This window comes from Tetrapisispora phaffii, chromosome 11 (assembly GCF_000236905.1).
Source record: "Tetrapisispora phaffii CBS 4417 chromosome 11, complete genome".
Lineage (NCBI taxonomy): Eukaryota > Fungi > Ascomycota > Saccharomycetes > Saccharomycetales > Saccharomycetaceae > Tetrapisispora > Tetrapisispora phaffii.
The window spans coordinates 326,639-349,591 of NC_016530.1; the positions used below are offsets into that span (position 1 = coordinate 326,639).

Consider the following 22,953-nt stretch of genomic DNA (forward strand, 5'->3'; position numbering starts at 1 on the left):
TTAATGTGTTGTTTTGTAGCTGAAGCTGAAAGGTTAAGTGTCGTATGAATAAAATAAAAAAATATAAGATTATAATTTTTTCAATGACTATTCTACATTAGGAAATATTTAATAATTTAACAGAAGCAATATGAAGTAACCCACAGGTTGATATTAGAGGATTAAAGTATGTATATCAAAATTGTTTTATGCTATACCTAAAAAAATTCCTTCAAAATATTAAAGCACTAGTTAGCTCGCCTGCTAGATAGTCAGCTTCAACTTTATAATTCAAATTATGAAGATTGCTAACCGTGTACCTAATTCTGGTCTGGTCATTATAATTATCTTCTCTTGCTCTTATTCTAAAATCATATGGATTCATTTGGATATCTTGCGTGGTTTTTGTGAATGCATCTGCATCTGTATCTCTCAATTCTGTTAATTTATTTGCATCAACTCCTAATAATTGTTTAGCTTGATCGTTAAATAAAGTTAACCACATTTGCCCTGTTTCATCGATGATAGAAATAGTTAACATATATCTGTATTCTGGTGATTCTTGATTCTTGTTACATCTCTCACATCTCCAAGTACCATCAGGATTTTCTAAAACCTTTTTATTACAATCGTCGCTGGAACATGCTGGGTATGCAAAATTATCTACCTTTAGAAAACTAATTGAAGCTTTTACACTAAAATAGTCACCTTTCTCGCTTCTACCTAGATTGTCTGCTTGAGCCTTAGCAATTGTTGTACGTTCTGAAATAAATTTAATTAAGTTTTGTGCTGAAACAGCTCCACCTTCCTGTTTTAATGATGTAAAATTGGAATTCTTACCATTTGCATCATACCAACCTTTCAAAGCATATGCTTCTTGAACTTCAGGGTTAGGAATCAAAGTGCTGCTAAAGCCCATTGATAAGGATTTTCCACCAAAATCAGAAACACGAACACCCTTAATAGCCACGATCGAACCTTCTGGGAGATTGAAATCAGTAGCTTGTTGATTCCATAAACCGACGCTGATAGAGTAACTTGTGTCATCGACAATGGTTATATCACGACGATCAAACTTTTTGCCAGCTTTTGAAACTAATTCAAAATGTGGATTGACAGTTTGGATGACACCTAACACATCAATTGTTGAATTAGCTTCTTGGTTCTCGACTACGTTTAATTTAACAAAATTGAAATGTGTTTTTGGGACATTACTTTCATCTTTACATTCTTCAATAATAGTTTCTCTATCCATACTTAGCTCATATGGATGACTTAGATTCGAAAATTGAGGTTTGGCTGGTTGCAGTCTAGCTTTTGAAACATAATAAACTTTACCTTCTTGTAATATCTCATTAAATTTTGTAGCCATGTCATTGAAAGCAGTAGCTCTGATTTCACCAGATGTGTCTAAAAAGTTAACATTGAATAGTTTACCTTCACCTTTTTGATTATGCCATGTTTTAATATCACCTTTAAAAGAAACACGAGCCTTAATAGTCCAGATGTTTTGGTAAGGAGATAATTGTTCAATGGCAGAAATTGGTCTAGATCTTTGAGAGCCTGTTTCAGAGGAGATGGCGGATGCAACATTTGCATTATTAAAAGAGCTTGCATTATTGTCATTTGTTGAGACTTGATTGGATGGCGGGGTTTCCTTAGTTGCATTAGCACCGTCATCGCCACCGACAATTTCATTTTGATGGTGAGAGAAATAAGAATCTAGGAACTCACTTGATTGATTAATCAGTTCAGACCCAGTTTTCAACACCTCATAATCATCGATCAATAAGACGAATTTCTTTCTCTCTTTAACAATAACTGGTTCAGTAACTAAGACACGAATAATATCACCCCTCTGTAATTCTTGATTTTGAAATTTGGTAGCAGCTTCATTTCTTAATAAAGCCTTCATGTGGTAAATACTATCAGATATCATAATCAAATTCTTTCTGTTAGCGTTGCCATTATCATTTTTCCTAGTATTATAGACTTGATAAACACCATTACTTGGATTATTATGTCTCTCTTGCTTTGTAAAAATAGCATGGAAATCACCTTTGGTTAGTTCAACGTCAGACATCTTGAACAATATACGTTACTTTAAACTATTTTTTTTAAGTCTTTTAGTTACACTGTGCTCTTTTAACAGCCTAATTCTCTAATATCGATTTTCATTAAGTTGTTTATAAATGAAGTGCATTAATAATTTATTTTAAATTTAAATATACTTTATTATACTGTTTACGCGTATTTTCGATTTGAGACTTCTTCACATTTTTCCTCGGTAACCTCATAGTACAACTACAACTCAGTCTTAGAGATCGGGGGAAGAGTACGCGTAAAATATAGAAGCTCAAAGTTCTTACTAACATAAAAGAATATTCACATGCCTTTGCAGTCGTAAAATTGATTTGAAAGAGATGTACTTTGATCATTGAATAATAACATCACCTTATACATTGATTTCCTCAATATAGTATTAAAAATATTGAAGAATTGAAGTTAATTAGCTTGGTAGTTAAATTGGTTGACATCTTGCTTGGATATTTTTATAATACGATTACCGTACTTAAAGGGAAGACAATTTTTGTTTTGCTCCATTTACAAAAGTTTTCAATCAACTTTTAAGATTTTAATGACATAAGGTCAGCGATGCAAGAAATATCGGTAGCCCATATTCAACATGATTTTAAAGAATGCATTACAGATGTAGAAGAAGGGAAGTTGCGAGAAGATGGTTTTTTTATAAATGTTGATTTATCAGCAGAACATATTCAAGAATATCATGTCGATATTAAAGCTGGTAAGGATCCAGAAGTCAGGATGGTCAGTGATGCAAATGCTAATGACAGGGCAACATTGGAAAATTATTCATTTAAAAAGATAAAGTCCAACTTATTTGAGGCGGAACTTGAAGGAGATAGTAAGTATATGTTTGAAACGATGAAAGAAGATTTAACAAGAAGTGAAAAAATCACAATGGAAGAAACGAACTGGACAAGCATTGATTCGATTAGTATACCGAATAAAAAATACTGCCTTGGTGATTCTCAAGGAAATATACATATCTTAACTGAAAATTTTGATTTAATGAGAACTATAAAATCTGCACATTTGGGAGAAGTGACAGTATCATCATTTTTCCCATCTGGAGAGGTAATTTTATCAGCCTCGACTGATTTAAGAATAAAATTATGGTCAGTTAATGATGGTTTAAATTTGAGAACATTAGTGGGGCACACCGCTAAAATCTCCGCTACAGCAATGATTGATAGAGGACGAAACATAATATCTGGATCAAAGGACGGTTCCCTGAGGTTATGGGAATGTGGCTCTGGGAAGAACATAAAAACTTTCTCCAGGAAGGAAAATACCAAAGATGGGATAAATGATATCCATTTACTTGCTAATTGTAATGAAAATGGAGCAACAAATGCCACTGAAGAAAATAATGAACTTGAATTTGGCACAAGAGGTAAACAAATAATTGCAGCTCATGAATCAGGAGTGATCACTATGCATCAAATATATAATAAAAACCAAATTTTACAGTTACCAAGTAGATATATGAGTGCATGTAATTCTCTCACAGCAACTGATCTAAATGACAACTATATTTATGGTGGGTATGACAATGGGATAATTGCTCAATGGGACATAAGGCAAGCTGGTAAATGTGTAAATGAATGGGCCATAAATGAAGGGTGTCCAATTAATGAAATGTTTTATGATAATAGCCATATGTATGTCTCATCAGGAAATGATACTAGTTTAAAATTTAGTATGAATAAGCACAATGGTGAGTTTGATCATGAAATACCTACATTTTTATGTTCTGATGATTATGGAGTAGCAAACTACTGCAGGTCATTGAGAAATGAGTCTGGGGTAGTTGCGGTAGGTAATCGTGGATTCATTGGGCATTATTATTGATCTTAATTGGTATTATAAATATTATTTTTTTGATTTAGCTGTTAACCTTGCTGTAGAAATGTTCAACATTGTTTTTTTGTTGTTTTTCTATTTAATTGCATGGATTATATAGTGTGTATTTTTTGTGATATGGAATATTATTTTAAAGATTTTCAAAAAGAAAATGATAGATTCAATTGTCTGATGGGGGGACATTATGGAAATTACTGCAATTAGTATTTCAAGATGATTTGAATTATTAAATATGACTTAACTGAAAATGCCATACAGAAAGAGAAACAATCATATTGTCATTTAAAAAAAGATGAAATGATTTTGTGCACAATAAACTGTTGAGGATGGCGAATAACACACTACATAGATTATTTAAAATGTCTTTAGTTGCTTTTTTCCTTAATCATTTAATCAATCATTTGATAATTAATAATTCTTGTAAAATTCAAATGCACTAGTAGTAATTTGATTTAAAAAATTCCTAAAAGTAAATATATGTTAAGCGCAACAGAAATTGAGAGGAAAGATAGTTAGATTGGCTAGGCGGTACGACAAGAGGATAAACTGACGAGTTTAGTCATTAGGTTAATAACAAGACATTACAATAACTATGCATATACATTGGTTAAAGTATTCGACTGAATAAATTGCCATTCAAGATCAAGATCATTAACAATTGTTCTCTGTTTGAGGTATAGAGATTTCTATTTTTAAATTAAACGAAAACAGTTAGCATTAGTAAAATTTGTTTGAATGTATGCGTTATACGCTATTGGGATAAAGCGCGATATAATAATCATTATAGAATTTAATTTAATTGTTGTTTTGTTTGTTTTCCCTCATTACTTAATTGGGGGATGAAAAAGAGAAAAAAATAAAATGATTTGTTCCAGGACGGTAAACTAATCCAACATTGTATTCAACAAGTTTGGGGCGCGTGGCGTAGTTGGTAGCGCGCTTGCCTTGCAAGCAAGAGGTCACTGGTTCGATTCCTGTCGCGTCCATTTGTTTTTGGAAATCAACTCGACGTATCCACTCGATGGGTAGATTGTGTGTGCTAATTACTATCATCAATATTTTTTTGTTCTCTGCATGTCTTGTAACTTACCCGGCCTTTTTAGTTTACATTTACCAACTGTATTTTAATGTCTTGTTCACGATTACCGGGAATCAGAGATGGGAGTAACGTATATGCACAAAATAAATATTAAAAAAAATACGTGTTAGTAGTGTCTTGTATACGAGAGGGAGAGAAAAGGAACGTGAGGCTGTTGCCGTTGCTTGAGGCAGCCATGCACACAACACATACCATACGGAACGAGAGCCGGGTAAATGCACACACCATTGAACGAGTGATTTTTCCCCTTTTGAGTAAATTGACAAATAAGCAAGTATCAGTTAACAGACGACTCTAACCAATCAAAATACGATTCTCAGTTGGTTACAATAAAATAAGATAAGAAATAATTGCGCTTTTTATTTATCCAATTCATTCCACAGTGACAAAGACGGTAGAACAGAAAACACAAAAACTCCGTCGACTCTCAAACCTCCCTGACGTGCTTCCCCTTCCACACAAATGTCCCGCTGATCGGTGCTAGCAAAACAACACTCTCATCACGATCGCAAACTTAGGCGTGATGGGCCTCGGAGTAGAAACCAGACTGTTTCCAGAACAAGTCCGCGACTGCCTAAACAGGAAATAATCCAATTGCTTGTTTCTTTTTGTTTATTGTTTACCACTCCCATGTGCATTGCATTGCATTGCACGCACGCACTTACGGGTGGTCACCAATCCTTGCCTGAACCCATAGCACTCGCATCAGAAATTTCTAAAATTGGTAATAACAATAACAATAACAGTAACCGCTACAGTGGGAAAGAACCCACATACTGGGACAATCTGACCCCGAGGGTTTCTGTTGTGCTCAAGCGCCTGAATATCCGTTTTAGTGATAAGTTACCACAACCGGGAATCCGGCTGTTGTTTACAGTCTGCCATTCTGGGCTGCGTGGTGCCTGTCCTGCGCGCAGGACTGTGTGTCGTTCCCAATCGCCATTTCCCTTTTTGTCTGTTTTTTTCGGAAACCAAATTCCCTCGTTCCCGCGTCATACGCCTTGCGACCAACACAACTCGAAAACAGAACAGAACAAAACGCTGCACAACAGCAAAAAAAGCAATGCACAGTCCACTGCTCGTGTCTCTTTTGGGACAGATTCTCCGAAAAAGAACACAGCAACAAACTGCAAAAAACACACAAATTTCTGAAAAAACGCAATTTCCAATTACAAGACGTTCGCAGACGGCCGCAGACGGCCGCGGACAGCTGCCTCTAACTCCCTCCCCCCCATTTACGCCGCCCGTGATCCAATGAGCTGTCCAGGCAAGAATACCAGGAAACAAACAAACACATCAATCAGGAAGCAATGGCACACACCCGGCCGCACAGAACCACTTTTGAGATAATTTCATCATCTTTTTTATCATTATTATTTCGTATTTACTGTTATCATCATCTACTTGTCATTTCTTGTAACGCTCATTTTTCAGTTTCCTGTAGTCCTGTCTGTGTTGGACAACGATCCTTTTCGTTTCGAAAAATATAGCCTCACGTTTACATCTCTGGTTTTCGGTAAACTAGAACGACAAGCTGACTGCAACGCTCTACTCTCTCTCTCTCTGTTTACGGTAATTGCAAAACATATCCAATGTTTTGTCTTTGCAGAATAAGGCGAGACGGTGTCAGAGGTTCTTCAAACGAAACAGACGGCAATTAACAAATTAAGAGATATTTATGTTTTCATTTTGTTGTTTTTGGCCATTAATTGGAACCGTTCTACTACCACATCATCACCGTTTGTTCGGTTGCTTTTAACAAACCAGAAAAAAACTACCTCGTCGTTCTTTATCCTCTGTGGCACAACCATCAACATCAACAACAAACTGCAATGCCAATAGTATCAGCAATTTCAATTGATATCGCTCAAAATTTATTATACTCTGTAACAGCGATAATGAAGAAGAGATAACACACAGTAAAGACACCACCTCCCATTTCTCTTTCTCAATTTTTTGTTTGTGTAAAGACAAAACAGAAGGGAAGGAACCACTGAAGTTGGTTTCCCATCTCTTATTCAACGCATTTCTTCTAGCAATAACAAAACTGAAATGAGATGAAAAATAAAATGTAATTTTTACAATTCTCAAAAAATTTCTTGAGTATATAAAGTCATCCAATTCCAGACGTTATTCAATTATCTTTTCATTTCCCAAATCTCATATTGTCCTTACTGCTTACCTTCCTTCTTATTTATATTCTATTCTCCCTTACAAAAGAAACCATCAGATCTTTTTTTTGTTCAAAGCTATTATAATAAAATAATAATAATTATTTATCCTTTTCGATAATTTTTTAATACCTTTTCTAATACCAATAAAACTTTTTTCCAACAAAATTAATAATTAATAATTAATTGAAAAAACTAATTATAAAAAGTTATAAGAAAAGAATAAATAAATTAATTTAAAATAATAAAAGTATTAGTCTGTAGTTTCTCGTAACAAAAGAAACGTTTCCAAAAAAGAGAATTTAATAATACAAAACAAAATGAGTGCCTCTGAAGAACAAATCACTCAAGAGAAGCCACCTCAAGAATACTCTTCTTCTTCTGCCTCCTCTTCTGCTTCCTCTTCCTCCGACGAAGATGACATCGATGCTTTAATTGATGAATTACAATCTCACCACGGTGGTGATGAAGAATCCGAAGAAGAAGAAGTCGCCGTCGGTGGTCAAAGAATTATTCCAGAAGAATTACTACAAACCGACCCATCTTACGGTCTAACCGACGATGAAGTCTCTAAAAGAAGAAAGAAGTACGGTTTAAATCAAATGTCTGAAGACAACGAAAATTTGGTTGTCAAATTCATTATGTTTTTCGTTGGTCCAATTCAATTCGTTATGGAAGCCGCTGCTATCTTAGCTGCCGGTTTATCCGATTGGGTCGATTTCGGTGTTATCTGTGGTTTATTAATGTTAAATGCTTGTGTTGGTTTCATTCAAGAATTCCAAGCCGGTTCCATTGTCGAAGAATTAAAGAAGACTTTAGCTAACTCTGCTATTGTCATCAGAAACGGTCAATTGATTGAAGTTCCAGCTAACGAAGTCGTTCCAGGTGATATTTTACAACTAGAAGATGGTACTATCATTCCAGCCGATGGTAGAATTGTCACTGAAGACTGTTTCATTCAAATCGATCAATCCGCTATTACTGGTGAATCTTTGGCCGTCGACAAACATTACGGTGACCAAACTTTCTCCTCTTCTACTGTTAAGAGAGGTGAAGGTTTCATGATCATTACTGCTATTGGTGACAACACCTTCGTTGGTAGAGCTGCTGCTTTAGTTAACCAAGCTTCTGGTGGTCAAGGTCATTTCACTGAAGTTTTGAACGGTATTGGTGTTATCTTGTTAGTCTTAGTTATCATCACTTTATTGGTTGTCTGGACTGCCGGTTTCTACAGAACTGTTAACATTGTTACCATCTTAAGATACACTCTAGGTATTACCATTGTCGGTGTCCCAGTCGGTTTACCAGCTGTCGTTACCACTACCATGGCTGTCGGTGCTGCTTACTTAGCTAAGAAGCAAGCTATTGTTCAAAAATTATCTGCTATTGAATCCTTAGCCGGTGTCGAAATCTTATGTTCCGATAAAACCGGTACTTTGACCAAGAACAAGTTATCTTTACACGAACCATACACTGTTGAAGGTGTTTCCGCTGATGACTTAATGTTAACCGCTTGTTTAGCTGCTTCCAGAAAGAAGAAGGGTTTGGATGCCATTGACAAAGCTTTCTTGAAATCTTTAGCCCAATACCCAGTTGCCAAGAACGCTTTAACCAAGTACAAGGTCTTAGAATTCCATCCATTTGACCCTGTCTCCAAGAAGGTTACTGCTATTGTTGAATCCCCAGAAGGTGAAAGAATTATTTGTGTTAAAGGTGCTCCATTATTCGTCTTAAAGACTGTCGAAGAAGATCACCCAATCCCAGAAGATGTCCATGAAAACTACGAAAACAAGGTTGCTGAATTAGCCTCAAGAGGTTTCAGAGCTTTAGGTGTTGCTAGAAAGAGAGGTGAAGGTCACTGGGAAATTTTAGGTGTTATGCCATGTATGGATCCTCCAAGAGATGATACTGCTCAAACTGTCAACGAAGCTAGACACTTAGGTTTAAGAGTTAAGATGTTAACTGGTGACGCTGTCGGTATTGCTAAGGAAACTTGTAGACAATTAGGATTAGGTACCAACATTTACAATGCTGAAAGATTAGGTTTAGGTGGTGGTGGTGACATGCCAGGTTCTGAATTAGCTGATTTTGTTGAAAACGCTGATGGTTTCGCTGAAGTTTTTCCACAACATAAATACAGAGTCGTTGAAATTTTACAACAAAGAGGTTACTTGGTTGCCATGACTGGTGATGGTGTTAACGATGCTCCATCTTTGAAGAAGGCTGACACTGGTATCGCTGTCGAAGGTGCTACCGATGCTGCCAGATCCGCTGCTGATATTGTTTTCTTAGCCCCAGGTTTATCTGCTATTATTGATGCTTTAAAGACTTCTAGACAAATTTTCCACAGAATGTACGCTTACGTTGTTTACCGTATCGCTTTATCTTTACATTTGGAAATTTTCTTAGGTTTATGGATTGCTATTTTGAACCACTCCTTAGACATTGATTTAATTGTTTTCATTGCCATTTTCGCTGATGTTGCCACTTTAGCTATTGCTTACGATAATGCTCCATACTCTCCAAAGCCTGTCGCTTGGAACTTACCAAGACTATGGGGTATGTCTATTATCTTAGGTTGTATCTTAGCTATTGGTACTTGGATTCCATTAACTACTATGTTCTTACCAAAGGGTGGTATTATTCAAAACTTCGGTGCTATTGATGGTGTTATCTTCTTAGAAATTTCTTTAACTGAAAACTGGTTAATTTTCATTACTAGAGCTGCTGGTCCATTCTGGTCTTCTATTCCATCTTGGCAATTAGCCGGTGCCGTTTTCGGTGTCGATATTATTGCTACTATGTTTACCTTATTCGGTTGGTGGTCTCAAAACTGGACTGACATTGTTACCGTCGTCCGTATTTACATTTGGTCTTTAGGTGTCTTCTGTGTCTTAGGTGGTGCTTACTACTTAATGTCTGAATCTGAAAGTTTCGACAGATTAATGAACGGTAAGCCAATGAAGGAAGAAAAGCCAACCAGATCTATTGAAGATTTCTTAACTGCTATGCAAAGAGTCTCCACTCAACATGAAAAAGAAAACTAAGTATATTGTTAATCAATATTCAGTTCTTTTTTTTAAAACACATTTACTAATTTTTTAATACTTTTGAGTAAATGGGTTCATTACTGTTAAGTTATATTTTTTTGTCGTTGCTATTGTTATGAGTGAAATCAATTTTATCACACACACACAAGATTGATTTTACTTATTATTATTCATTTAATACTACACACACACAGGTATTATTTGGATTCTTTCTGGTGATGATCAAACTGATTATCTTGAATTTTGTTCTCATTTATTCTAAGGTAGAAATTAATTAATTATATCTTTAAAAGGTACAATTTAATTTTCTCAAACCTTTTTATTCAACAAATTCACATTAATTTTTAATTTTAATATTTTTGCACACACAAACCAAATGAAGAATGTCTTAATAATATTGGGCATTTTTTGTTTAATATTTAATTTTGCACACATAACAACATTTTATCATATAGTCATTTTATATTTTTAATCGTTTAATTTTTAATAATTTTATTTTTACTTTTTGGTTATTGTATTTAAGATAGACAGACTAGACTATTCTACTTGTAGATGAGAACACGTTGGGTGTAGAAAGTTGAACTTTCGATGATAATGAAATAATTTTACAGAAGGAACATGTCAATAAATCCAATAAAAGTGACAGTGTAGTAGGTGCCTTCTCTTATATTGAATAATATGGAGTCGGTGTTGTTCCAACAGGACCAGGACAATTTCAAGTCAACATTTTTAATGGCAAGGATATCCAATGTGACTATTTTAATTCATGAGTTATGATCTTTTGATCTTGAGATGATCAAACATAGAATGTATCAAACTTATCATCAGTTATCATTTATTTGGATATTTGTCTTTATCTAATTAAAGAGTTGCTGACGTTAACGTATCTTATCTGTCACTCACAGCTTTACCCGGAACTTGTCATGGCCCAGCAGTTCTCCTTTCATTTCAAAAACTGAAAATTTCGAGCAAAAAAAAGAAAGAGGTTTAGGAGGTCCCGAAACTGAACTTGAATTTGGGCCCACGAATAATTATTATTATACTAATTTCTATTTTTTATTTGTACTAATTTACTTTAAAGGATATATATATATATATTGTGATTAATTAAACAACAATAACAATTTACTCTGGCAAGGCATTTATTTAGAGGAAAACCTAACATCAGATTCAAGTTGTCAACTTTACTCCATTTTATAAACTTTTTTTCATTAGTTTTTAACATCAACATAAAAAGGGATAAAATTAGTCTAGATTTTGCCGTATAAATAAGTTGTCTACGATATCAATTATACAATGACGGTATTCCTTGGTATTTATAAAGCAATTTATAATTATGAGCCTCAAACTCCTGAAGAATTGGCTATCCAGGAAGATGATCTGTTGTACCTATTAGAGAAGTCGGACGTAGATGATTGGTGGACCGTCAAGAAAAGAGTGATTGGTTCAGATGCAGAAGAACCTAGTGGGTTGATTCCATCGAATTATATTGAGGAAGCTACTGTTATTAAACAAGTTAAAGCCCTATATGATTATCATGATATTCAGAATCCTGATGAAGAGTTAGTATTCAATGAGAATGATGTTTTCGATGTTTTCGATGACCAAGATCAGGACTGGTTATTGGTTAAATCGATAAAAATAACACTATTTGGTTTTATTCCAGGTAATTATGTAGAAGAAGTCTCTGGAGGTGCTGCTTCTACTGCTGCTCCACCTATCACTTCTACGTTTACGCCTGCCGCGGCTCCTGCTACTGTTGCTACAAATACAGTTGACATATCAGCTTTACCACCTCCACCACAGCATAATGCTAGGTCTGAATTAGCGGAAAAAACTAAAGAGAAGGAAGATGTTCCGCCCTCGATGCCAACTCGACCAACAGGAAATAATAAAACTCAGAGTTATGATGATGATGAGGAAGAGGAAGCTCCACCAGCTATGCCAGACAGATATACCACTCGTGCAGCTGATAGGTACGATGATCATGAGTATAGTAATACACGTAATAGATCTCGTAGCAGAGTTTCTCATTATGAGCCTGAAGAAGAAGAAGATAATGATTTCGATCAGCAACGTTCAGACCAAGGATTTAATTCACGTAGTGGAAGCTCTAACTTACATACATGGAATGTTTCCGAAATTGATGGCCGTAAGAAACGTAAAATGAAGATTTCAATAGGCAATGGTAAAATTTTCTACACACCACAGAAAGGCAATCCAGAAGAATGGACATTTGATAAATTAATCTCTTATGATAATGAAAAGAAGCATCTATTTTTAGAATTCGTCGATCCTTATAAGAGTTTAGAAGTGCATACTGGTAATAATGAAACTTGTTCCGAAATTTTATCATATATTGGTGAATTTAAAGGTGCATCTCGTGATCAAGGTATTCGTGAAGTCGAAATGGCATCAAAATCAAAGAAAAGAGGTAATGTTATATTAGATTTTGAAGCTGAAGCAAATGATGAGTTAAGTGTTAGAGTCGGCCAAGTAGTCTATATTATTGATGATCAAAAATCAAGAGATTGGTGGATGTGCGAAGCTGTTGACACAGGTAAAAGAGGGATTATACCCGCTCAATTTATTGAACCAATCTCGGAAAAATCAAGTCATGGTGGGGGTCTCTTCAAATCTTTGAAAAGAATGACTAAATCTTCTCATAAATCATCTTCCAGTAACTGGCAAGATGATGAAAGTGAAAACAAGGGTAATAGAAGTAGATCAGGCTCGAGATCTTCAAGAAAGAGATCTTCATCAAATGCTAGACAAGATCAAACGGAATTACCAAATCCGAAGAAAACTCGTATTTGGGAAGATAGATCCGGTACATTCAAGGTTGAAGCTCAGTTCATTGGTTGTAAAGAAGGAAAAGTTCACTTACATAAATCTAATGGTGTTAAAATTGCAGTGCCTGCCGATAAATTATCAAATGAAGATTTAGTTTACGTTGAAAGATTGACTGGGTTCAGTTTAGATAAATATAAACAAGGTAGAGGTGGTGATTCAAATAGGTTGGGTTCAGATCCAAGAGAATCAGAAAGGGAAAGAAGAAGAAGATTAAGAGAACTGGATGAGAAAGAACGTGATAGAAAGTTGAGAGAAAGAGAAATTGATGAACTGCAAAAGGCAAGAACTTTATTAGATCAAGAAAGATCTAAGTTACAAGATTATAACAACGTACCACCAAGTAAACCTCCTAGACCTAATTCTATGTCTGGGAGCAATCGCTCAGGTTCACAATCTGGTTCCCAAGCTAATGCAAACTCTTATGATTGGTTTGAATTTTTCCTAAACGCAGGGATCGATGTTACCAGTTGTCAGAGGTATACCTCCAATTTTGATAAGGAACGTATTACTGAAGATATGCTGCCTGATTTCAATGATTCAATGTTAAGAACTTTAGGTTTACGTGAAGGTGACATTGTTAGAGTTATGAAATATGTTGACACTAAATTAGGAAGAGATTCTCAAAAACAAGTCCCTGCTGCTACTGGCAATATGTTTTCTGAGGCCGATGGTTCTTTGAAGAATAATAATGATCAAACACAGCCACCAGTTTCAACTCAGCTATTGCCACAACAAAATATTGCAACTCAACCAAACATAGTAGATGATGACTCTTGGACTGTTAAACCAGCGGCTAAATCAGAAGTTGCATCTGACTTGAATAAATCAGAATTTACTGGTTCTATGCAAGATTTACTTGATTTAAAACCATTAGAACCTAAGAAAGCAGATGTTGCACCAACTGCTAGCGTTGTAGCTCCTGCCCAAGCGACTGCTACTACTGCTACTACTACTACTACTACTACTACTACTCCATTAACATCGTCTATCACTGGAGGCCCTTTATCTTTAGCACCACTTGATCCATTTAAGACTGGTGGTCACAATCTGCTTCCAATATCCACTGGATTTATAATGATGCCTATTGCAACTGGAGGTGCAATGGTGCCTATTACCACTGGAGGTGCGATGATTCCACAAACTACGTTTGGTGCACAGTTAACTGGTGGTGTTATGCCATTACAAAAAACTGGTGGTATGATTCAACCGGTTATTACTGGAGGTGCTATGCCTGCAACGTCATTTAATCTCCCACCTTCGGGAACTATTTTACCAGTTCAGAAAACTGCAAATGGTTTGGTGGGAAGTAATGCTATGGGAGGTATGATGCCAATGCAAAACCATTTGACTGGCAGTATGATGCCTCAAACATCGTTTGGAGCTCCTCAACTAACAGGAGGTATGATGCCAATGCAAAACCAATTGACTGGCGGTATGATGCCTCGGACATCGTTTGGAGCTCCTCAAATGACAGGAGGTATGATGCCTCAGACATCATTTGGTGGTGCACAATTAACTGGTAATATGATGCAACAACCTATGATGCAACAACCTATGATGCAGCAATCTATGATGCAGCAACAGATGATGAATCAAGCTACAGGTGGTTTCCAACCTAAGTCTCAGTTTGGTATGGAATTGCAAAAAACTGGTAATGCAATGAACCAACTACCGGTTTTTAACAATAATACGAGTGGCATAACCCAGGGTATGCAGAATATGTCTATGCAACAGCCACAAGTACAACCTTTACAAAATCAACCAACTGGCTTTGGCTTTGGTAACGGACCTCAACAAACATCAGGGCAAGCCAACTTAATGAATGCAAGCGCTAGTAATCCTTTTGGATTTTAATCAACCAACGAACTGTATCTTATATAATGTAATAACATATCTAATTTAAATTAATAAACGAACACAACGAAATAAAAGTTTACTAAAAATTGTAATTATTTTTTTTCTTTTACGTTTTTTATAAGAAAATTATAGTTCTAAAATGAAATAAAATATAACAAATGTTTAATGAATAAATAAATATATTAATAACGTTGTTGATAAATAAATAATAATGATTTCATAAATGATAGACTCTATGATAGAGAAATAAATAATTTAATTTACAAGTTAAAAGAGACATTATTTCCAAAAAAATTTACAGACTTACCATTCTTGGGCTAATACACCGTATGGGCTCTTTTTGGTTCCAATGACTGGTTTGATCAATCTGGAGCCACCTTCTAAGAAAGAGAATTTATCTTTTCTTAAGGCTTCATATTTTTTAATGAATTCTTCTTTTTGTAAGGTTAACCCAATGTCATCTAAACCGTTAACTAAACAATGCTTTCTGAACGGGTCAACATCAAACTGTTCAATGACAATATTACCATCAGAATCCAAAATTTGTTGCTTTGGTAAATCAATAACTAATTCTTTACCTGCTTTGGCAATTGGAATTAATTTTTCTAAAATAATATCTTGATCTATTCTTATTGGCAATAATCCATTTTTAAAAGAATTGTTATAGAAAATATCACCAAATGAGGGGGCAATCATACATTGAATACCAAAATCCTTTAATGCCCATGGTGCATGCTCTCTAGAGGAACCACAACCAAAATTGTCACCAGTAACCAGTAAAATTTTAGCGTTTCTATAAGGTTCAACATTTAAGACAAAATCAGTTTCTTGATCTTTATTATTAGCATCCTTTTTGAAACGCCATTCATAAAATAACCCTGATCCTAAACCTGTTCTCTTAATTGTCTTTAAAAATTGCTTTGGGATGATTGCATCAGTATCGACATTTTGTTTATCTAATGGAGCTGCAATACCTTTTAAAACGGTAAAAGATTCCATACCAGAAGAGCTTGTTTTTTTAGTGTGAGGTGTATCGTTTGGGTTAATTTTAATTGACTTCTTTACGTTTTTATCTAAATGATCGACTGGTATATCATCAATTTCATCTTCTGCTACCTCTGAGGAAGCATCATTTGGCTGAACAGGAATCTTTTCATGATTATAAACTGATTCTTGTAGTAGCTTATCTTCACTAGTGGAAGGCTTTGAAGATGTTATTTCAATTTGAGCAACATCACCATTTTTATATTCAAACTTTCTAATATCAAATAAACGGCCATGGACAGCAGCGGCAGCAGCCATGGCTGGTGACATTAAATGAGTCCTTGATGCGGCACCTTGACGACCCTCGAAGTTTCTGTTTGAAGTTGAGGCACAACGTTCTTGTGGAGATAAGATATCTGGATTCATACCTAAACACATAGAACAACCTGCTTCTCTCCATTCAAACCCTGCATCAACAAAGATTTGATCTAATCCTTCTTTTTCAGCCTCTAATTTTACCAAACCTGAACCTGGCACGACCATAGCTCTTTTAATATTTGAAGCAATTTTATGACCTTTAATAACTGCAGCTGCATTTCTTAAATCTTCAATTCTTGCGTTTGTACATGAACCAATGAAGACTTTGTCAATTTTAATATCTTCAAGATTAGTGTTTGCTTCCAATCCCATATATTCCAAAGCTCGTTCCATTGCTTTTTTGTTTATTGGATCATCAATCTTATTTGGATCTGGAACGCTTGCTGTAATAGGCAAAGCATCCTGTGGAGAAGTACCCCAAGTAACAGTTGGTATAATATCTTTTGCTGCAATAATAATTTCTTTATCGAATTTTGCATTTTCATCTGTATATAAAGTTTTCCAATAAGCAACAGCTTTATCCCATTCAGCACCCGAAGGAGCCAAAGGTCTACCTTTGACGTAATCAAAAGTAGTCTGATCTGGCTTAATCATACCTGCTCTTGCACCTGCTTCGATTGACATATTACACATTGACATTCTTGCCTCCATTGACAAATTCTCAATAGCTTCACCAGCGAATTCCATAACACACCCAGTACCACCTGCAGTACCGATTACACCGATAATATGTAAAATCAAATCTTTCGAAGTAATACCTTCATTTAATTTCCCATTAACTTGTATTCTCATATTTTTTGATTTTGTTTGAATAATAGTTTGAGTGGCTAAAACATGCTCAACTTCTGAAGTACCGATACCAAAGGCTAAAGCACCAAACGCACCGTGAGTCGAGGTGTGTGAATCACCACAAACAACAGTGGTACCCGGTAAAGTAAAACCTTGTTCTGGACCAATGATATGAACAATACCTTGGTTCTTTGAATCCATACCAAAAAATTTAACTTCAAATTCTTTAACATTTTTTTCTAAAGTTTCCACTTGTAATCTTGAATCATTTTGTTTAATAAAAGTTTTTGTTGATTTAAAATGTTTTCTTGATTCTGTTGGAATATTATGATCCACGGTGGCTAAAGTACAGTCTTTTCTTCTCACTGTTCTATTAGCATTTTTTAAACCTTCAAATGCTTGCGGAGAAGTAACTTCGTGAACCAGATGTCTATCAATATATAATAAATATGAATTTGATTCATCTTCATGAACGATGTGGCTATCAAAGACCTTATCATAAAGAGTTCTAGGCTTAGACATGTTGTGTAGCTAAAAAAATAAAACAGCAACGATCTGTATTTCAATGATTGTGTGAGTTAGTTATATGAACAGATATACGAACAAATAAAAAAGAAGAGATCTATAGTTACCTTTTCTTATCCTTTTGTAAATTAAAGATAACCTCCCTTATATATTATATCAGTTGCAACCTCTTAAAACGACAAAATTCGATTCCTGAACAGATGACTCTTCCTCAGGTAACTTATCATTGCCAGTGTCTTTGAAACTATACTGTTCGTTCATTTTGTAAGTTGTATATCTTATATTATATAGCTAGTTAGTCAGTGTATGCCTGTCTTGATCTCGGCGGTTGTTTTGTTATTTCTTATTTTTGTGTCAGCGACAAAAGGGGGGACCGGGCCGGTTCGTCCGGAACCGGCGCCGGCCCGCGACCGGCACCGGTTCCGGCGTTTTCGAGTTTATGGTCATGTGACCCGCTTTTCCCTCGAGAAGTTTTGGCGGAAAGAACCTCATTTGACCATCCATCACCGCTCCCCAGAGAAGATTAAAAAGAGGTCTTGCAAGAGTTCTGTCAATTGTTTCAATTCGAGACCATCAACGGTTCCGATAATATTGGTAGGATACGTTAAGATAAGATGAACGCAAGGTTGTTGCTCCCCCCTCCCACTCCATCCAGTCGAATGAACACTGCAAGAAGCGTATCCGTCGAGATCTGGGGTCAACTTGACCTCGGGAAAAGGGTCCCCCACATGTGGAACTTTTCCAGCCAGGGTAACTTGAAGCTAAAACATGTAATTAGTATATGTGACCTTTAAAAGGAGATGTACAATATATTTAGGACAGTTAGCCACTTCACTAGACCGTGTCTTGCACGGACACACTTTTGATGCAAAGACTGGGCTAAGGCAAACTTGTCAAATGTTCAGTGTTTCTAGTAAAGTTCTATGCCGTTCACGTTTGAGACGTGCTCTGCAGAGCAGGTCGATGAGTAACTATTTCAAACTGTTTCCAAAAACATTCCCTTCACAGAAACCGGAGTGGGCTGTCGATACAAAGAGTCTGCGGAAGGAGTACCGATCGCTACAGGCAAAGTTCCATCCTGATGCCAATATCTCCACGCCAGAGGTTGGGGAGACTTCATCTTCCTCAGATCAATCTTCTCTACTGAATATTGCTTATGACACTTTAAAGACCCCTTTACTAAGGTCACAGTATATTTTAGGTTCTTTCTTCGATACCAACTTGCAACAAGAAGCTGTTGCAAATAAATTCTTGAATGGCGACTCGAATATCTTGTTGAAGATATTAGAGATACATGAGAACATTGAAGATTGCCAGGACGCTGAAGAGATAGAAGAATTGAATAATGCGAATAAGTCAAGGATCGAAAATGTGGAGAAAGAACTGGATTCACTCTACGGTAGATTGTTTAATGGTCAAGAGCATATAGTTAGGGATACAGAGCTTATGGACATTATTGCTAAAAAGACAGTGGAATTGAAATACTGGATTAATCTTTCAAAGGCAATCAAAGAATGGGAACCAGATGCAGATAATTCGAATATTACAATCAACCATTAATGTGCATGCTAAATTCTGTCATACCCTATACACATAGACACGCTCACACAGGTATATACAACGAAATAAATTAACCATATATCTATTGCAATTTTTATTTTATCACTTATTTATTTTACGTAATCTAATATAGATCCTCTGGTATTTCGAATTCACACTTCTCAAATTCTTTCCACTCTTCCTCGGTCGATGGGTATTGCCTCAACCATTTCATTCTTGGTCCTGAAATGGAATAGGCACTTATTTTGAAACCGAACACTTTCAACTCATAAGTTTCTTTATTTTTCTTCTCAACGTAATCTTCTAATTCTTTAAAATGCTTCAAAAAAATACCAGGGAAACTAGTTCCCCAGTACGCACCTTCTAAACTTAAGTGACGCGATGATTGAGGTAAGTAAATGTCTTGGCAGCTTGGACAATACAACCTTACAGTATGTTTGCCGATTGTATCACTTAAACCACAAGGCAACAATTGCATACCGCCACAGTAATATCTTGGACAAGTACCAAATTCCTTGTGATCAAACTTCTCAGCCATAGCTTGTAGACCATGCTTCGTCAATATGAATCTCGCATGTATCAGCCCATAAAGCTGTTCTGCAGAATGTTCCAATATACTCTTATTTACAATATTAGCACTTGAATTATTGATATCTTTATCATTACTGTCATTATTATTGCTTTTGTTATTACTGTTGTCATTATGTTTGGTGTTATTCTCAAAACTGTCATCGTCACTCACAGGTTCTAAATCTAATATTAGGTCCAACGCTTTTCTATAATGTGGAATTTCTTGCGCTAACGATGTCATATTGAAATCATCTTCAATAAAATCAGTTGGAACTTGACAGAAGTACTCGTGGCCAAAACGAGAGCAAAACGAAGGAATCCATTCGTCATACGTACCGCTTTCTTCCTCAGAAGAATCCAAATGCGAGTTATCAGCAACGTATTCCTTAGACATGATGCAATTCTCAAATCTTTAATTTTGTCTCTTAATATTGCGGTTTTAGAGAAATATAACTCCTTCAAAATTAACAATTAGTAGTTAGCAAAGGTACAGTATTCTTCAAATATCTCAACAATGAGCTAGTTTATTCAATTCAAGTAGATTACAATGAATTGTAGAAATGATTCTTTTTAATAAAGTATATTGAAATAAAAAGTATTGGTTTCTAAAATTCACTTTTTCCTCTTCGTTGACGGTTCTTTCAAAAGACACCGAAAATTTTGAATTTCGATGAACTCGAATTAACAACAAATTAATAGTTAATTATACTATAAATGAAGGTTACAGTGCTTTAAAATTGCTTAATTGATGGCATTGCTTCTCTGTTGTAGAAGAGAGTTACATCCGTTTTTGGTCCACACCTTTTCCTCCTACATACAAGTAAGAGATACTTCGAACGTTCCATAGAATTCAAACATTGATGCATTGGGTGGTTATATTCGCTCTTCTTTTTGTTTCGATCAACAAATTCCTACAATACACCAGTAATTATCATGAAAGATGGGTTTCAAAGTTGTCGCTAGTCAAAGAGATTAGGGATTTGGCTGAAAATCTTAGAAAGTTGATCAAAGAACGTAAAGCTATTTACGAAGAGAACAGAGCCGTTTCTGCTCAGGACAATTACGCCCGCTGGACAAAGAATAACAGAAAGATATCCAAGCTTGATAAGGATATAGAACAATCCAAGGCAGCTTTGAAGAATGCTTCTTCGAAGCAAGAACACTTGTTGAAGAGAGTGAAATTAATTGCTTTGACGTTACCATTTCTAGCATTGAAATTGTTAAAGGGTAAAACCATTGTTTACGACCTACCTGCTAATGACATGTTTCCTATGATAATGAACGGGATTTTGACAAAGGGTTTATTGTACATTCCATTATTGCCATTAAATATAGTTAGAGGCGTAGATCCAAACAAGGATTTGGTGACTGCTGGTGTTTCATTATCCGTCTGGTTAATGGGGTTCACAAAGGTCATTGACACAGTTGAATTTATAATTAACCAATTGTTTCTCATGCCAGCTGTGCCTGAACCAAAACATGAAAAGAATACCACAAAGGAGAAAGAACTGGAACCCAAAGAGATTGAAGAATTGAAAACAACAGAAGCTGAACTAGATTAAATGAATATGGAAATACCTGATAATATTAAACTAATTTAGCCTTATGTAAATGTACGTACCTATTTACTCATTTCACAAATAATAAACTAATAGAAACGACTAGTGTAATAAGTAAGACCATTTTATTGTTATTTCGTACTTTTTAACCGTAAACTTTTGCTAAGACACTATAGGAAAACTACAAGAACTTCAGGATATTCAACTAGGACTGATAAAATAGCACCAACTAGGCACTGATGTAGTCGACAGAGGCCCTTTGTAGATGTTCTTACTCGAATTAATGTCGTCTGTTCATCAATCGTTTACCTGCACCTTTACCCGGTGTGCGCGTTTTCACTGAAAGATGAGATGTTAAAGTAATGAAATCTCAATAATGGTGACCTTGTTTAACTATAAATGTAATGTAAATAGTTTCAATAAGATTTGATTCCATTAAAAGTAAGGGTTATTTTTTGAATTGTAGATTAACAAATGAGCAGTTACATACCGATTTATTTACCTTCTATGGTGGTGCTATTTTTGTCCCTCCCAGAAAAGTAATTAGGAAATGAGTGACTCTGTCGTCAATGAACTTTCTGTTGATTCCAGCAACGAGAATAAAAATATAGAGGTACCAATGAATGGGGTCGGTGATGGAATAGAGAGCGGTGATTCCAGTGACGATTTTGGAAACTTTTCAGATGCATCTTTTGAAAATGAAGATGATCTCGAAGAAAACACCCAATCCGATGCAAACGTAAATGAGTTAAAAGAATTGATAAATAAAAATTTTGATAAAATCTTTGATGAAGAGATAAAGTGTGAAGACATTGCAAATGAACAAGCTACAAGAAGTCATGAAATACAAGAACTGATCTTAAGTGAAAGACCAAGTGTAATTTATGAACAATTGGTGCAGTTAGATACCGTATTGCATCCGTTTGTATGGTCAAAGTCTTCTATTAAAGCTGCTGTATTCCATATTCTACGAATAGAACTTACTCATGATTTAGATTCTTTGGAAACAGACCAAGAACCTTTAAGTGATGTACTTTTCGCAAAGATCCTTGGTTCTTTAGGTTCCGAGTTGCCTCCAACAGAAAAGGTACTACATGACTATTTCAAGTATAAGTACGTCCCACGCATAACACATAGATCTCTCCAATCAGCAAATGAACTAGAATTGTACGAAAAAATACCAAGCTTGATTAATACCGATGTAAATTCGTTAGAATCGGAGTCTGCAGTTTCAAGCTTACAAGAATACCACGATCTAGTCTGCAATGCAATCGATTTGCTGTATGTCAAATATAAAGTTTTAACTAAACGTGAAAGTGATTTAAATAGGGATAAAGCGATGTTTGAAAATGTTGTCTCTAACCTAACAGGCCATACTCAGAGATTACAAAGAAATGAAATAGCAAACTACAATAAGCAGAAGAAAAAACAGCATAGATTTAGTTGGATAAGCAGATAGTGTTAAATATTGGGAACATTATACTACGAAAATCATGTCACGACTGAAATGTCAATTGACTTGCTGCATTAATTACAATTATATAGAGATATTACAAATGGGCATGCTTGCAAATAAAACGGGTTTTTAAAATTTTTTGATCATTTTTAAAGTATATAAAGGATATTAAGTA

The 22,953-nt window shown here is 35.4% G+C and overlaps 10 protein-coding genes and 1 non-coding gene across 11 annotated transcripts; 8 read left to right on the forward strand and 3 right to left on the reverse strand.

Moving 5' to 3' along the window:
- Positions 1-211: 211 nt before the first annotated feature.
- RFA1 (replication factor A subunit protein RFA1) lies at positions 212-2,062 on the reverse strand (the record flags this gene model as incomplete). The annotated part of the gene is made up of 1 exon (XM_003687675.1): positions 212-2,062. One exon carries the CDS (start codon positions 2,060-2,062, stop codon positions 212-214), a length of 1,851 nt encoding a protein of 616 aa, XP_003687723.1.
- Positions 2,063-2,634: 572 nt separating this feature from the next.
- RPN14 (Rpn14p) lies at positions 2,635-3,915 on the forward strand (the record flags this gene model as incomplete). The annotated part of the gene is made up of 1 exon (XM_003687676.1): positions 2,635-3,915. One exon carries the CDS (start codon positions 2,635-2,637, stop codon positions 3,913-3,915), a length of 1,281 nt encoding a protein of 426 aa, XP_003687724.1.
- Positions 3,916-4,840: 925 nt separating this feature from the next.
- Positions 4,841-4,913, forward strand: TPHA0Ktrna3A. Its single transcript has one exon. It is a non-coding gene; the product is annotated as a tRNA-Ala (tRNA).
- A 743-nt stretch (positions 4,914-5,656) lies between these two features.
- On the forward strand, positions 5,657-6,178 carry TPHA0K01580 (uncharacterized protein; the record flags this gene model as incomplete). The annotated part of the gene is made up of 1 exon (XM_003687677.1): positions 5,657-6,178. The coding sequence occupies one exon, from the start codon at positions 5,657-5,659 to the stop codon at positions 6,176-6,178; it is 522 nt and encodes a 173-aa protein (XP_003687725.1).
- A 1,339-nt stretch (positions 6,179-7,517) lies between these two features.
- PMA1 (H(+)-exporting P2-type ATPase PMA1) lies at positions 7,518-10,244 on the forward strand (the record flags this gene model as incomplete). Its single annotated transcript, XM_003687678.1, has 1 exon — positions 7,518-10,244. One exon carries the CDS (start codon positions 7,518-7,520, stop codon positions 10,242-10,244), a length of 2,727 nt encoding a protein of 908 aa, XP_003687726.1.
- Positions 10,245-11,543: 1,299 nt separating this feature from the next.
- On the forward strand, positions 11,544-14,954 carry SLA1 (cytoskeletal protein-binding protein SLA1; the record flags this gene model as incomplete). Its single annotated transcript, XM_003687679.1, has 1 exon — positions 11,544-14,954. The coding sequence occupies one exon, from the start codon at positions 11,544-11,546 to the stop codon at positions 14,952-14,954; it is 3,411 nt and encodes a 1,136-aa protein (XP_003687727.1).
- A 306-nt stretch (positions 14,955-15,260) lies between these two features.
- Positions 15,261-17,630, reverse strand: LEU1 (3-isopropylmalate dehydratase LEU1; the record flags this gene model as incomplete). Its single annotated transcript, XM_003687680.1, has 1 exon — positions 15,261-17,630. One exon carries the CDS (start codon positions 17,628-17,630, stop codon positions 15,261-15,263), a length of 2,370 nt encoding a protein of 789 aa, XP_003687728.1.
- Positions 17,631-18,530: 900 nt separating this feature from the next.
- Positions 18,531-19,193, forward strand: JAC1 (J-type chaperone JAC1; the record flags this gene model as incomplete). The annotated part of the gene is made up of 1 exon (XM_003687681.1): positions 18,531-19,193. One exon carries the CDS (start codon positions 18,531-18,533, stop codon positions 19,191-19,193), a length of 663 nt encoding a protein of 220 aa, XP_003687729.1.
- A 124-nt stretch (positions 19,194-19,317) lies between these two features.
- On the reverse strand, positions 19,318-20,157 carry CKB1 (casein kinase 2 regulatory subunit CKB1; the record flags this gene model as incomplete). Its single annotated transcript, XM_003687682.1, has 1 exon — positions 19,318-20,157. One exon carries the CDS (start codon positions 20,155-20,157, stop codon positions 19,318-19,320), a length of 840 nt encoding a protein of 279 aa, XP_003687730.1.
- A 466-nt stretch (positions 20,158-20,623) lies between these two features.
- GET1 (GET complex subunit GET1) lies at positions 20,624-21,325 on the forward strand (the record flags this gene model as incomplete). The annotated part of the gene is made up of 1 exon (XM_003687683.1): positions 20,624-21,325. The coding sequence occupies one exon, from the start codon at positions 20,624-20,626 to the stop codon at positions 21,323-21,325; it is 702 nt and encodes a 233-aa protein (XP_003687731.1).
- A 547-nt stretch (positions 21,326-21,872) lies between these two features.
- On the forward strand, positions 21,873-22,781 carry LAA2 (Laa2p; the record flags this gene model as incomplete). The annotated part of the gene is made up of 1 exon (XM_003687684.1): positions 21,873-22,781. The coding sequence occupies one exon, from the start codon at positions 21,873-21,875 to the stop codon at positions 22,779-22,781; it is 909 nt and encodes a 302-aa protein (XP_003687732.1).
- Between the last annotated feature and the right edge of the window lie 172 nt (positions 22,782-22,953).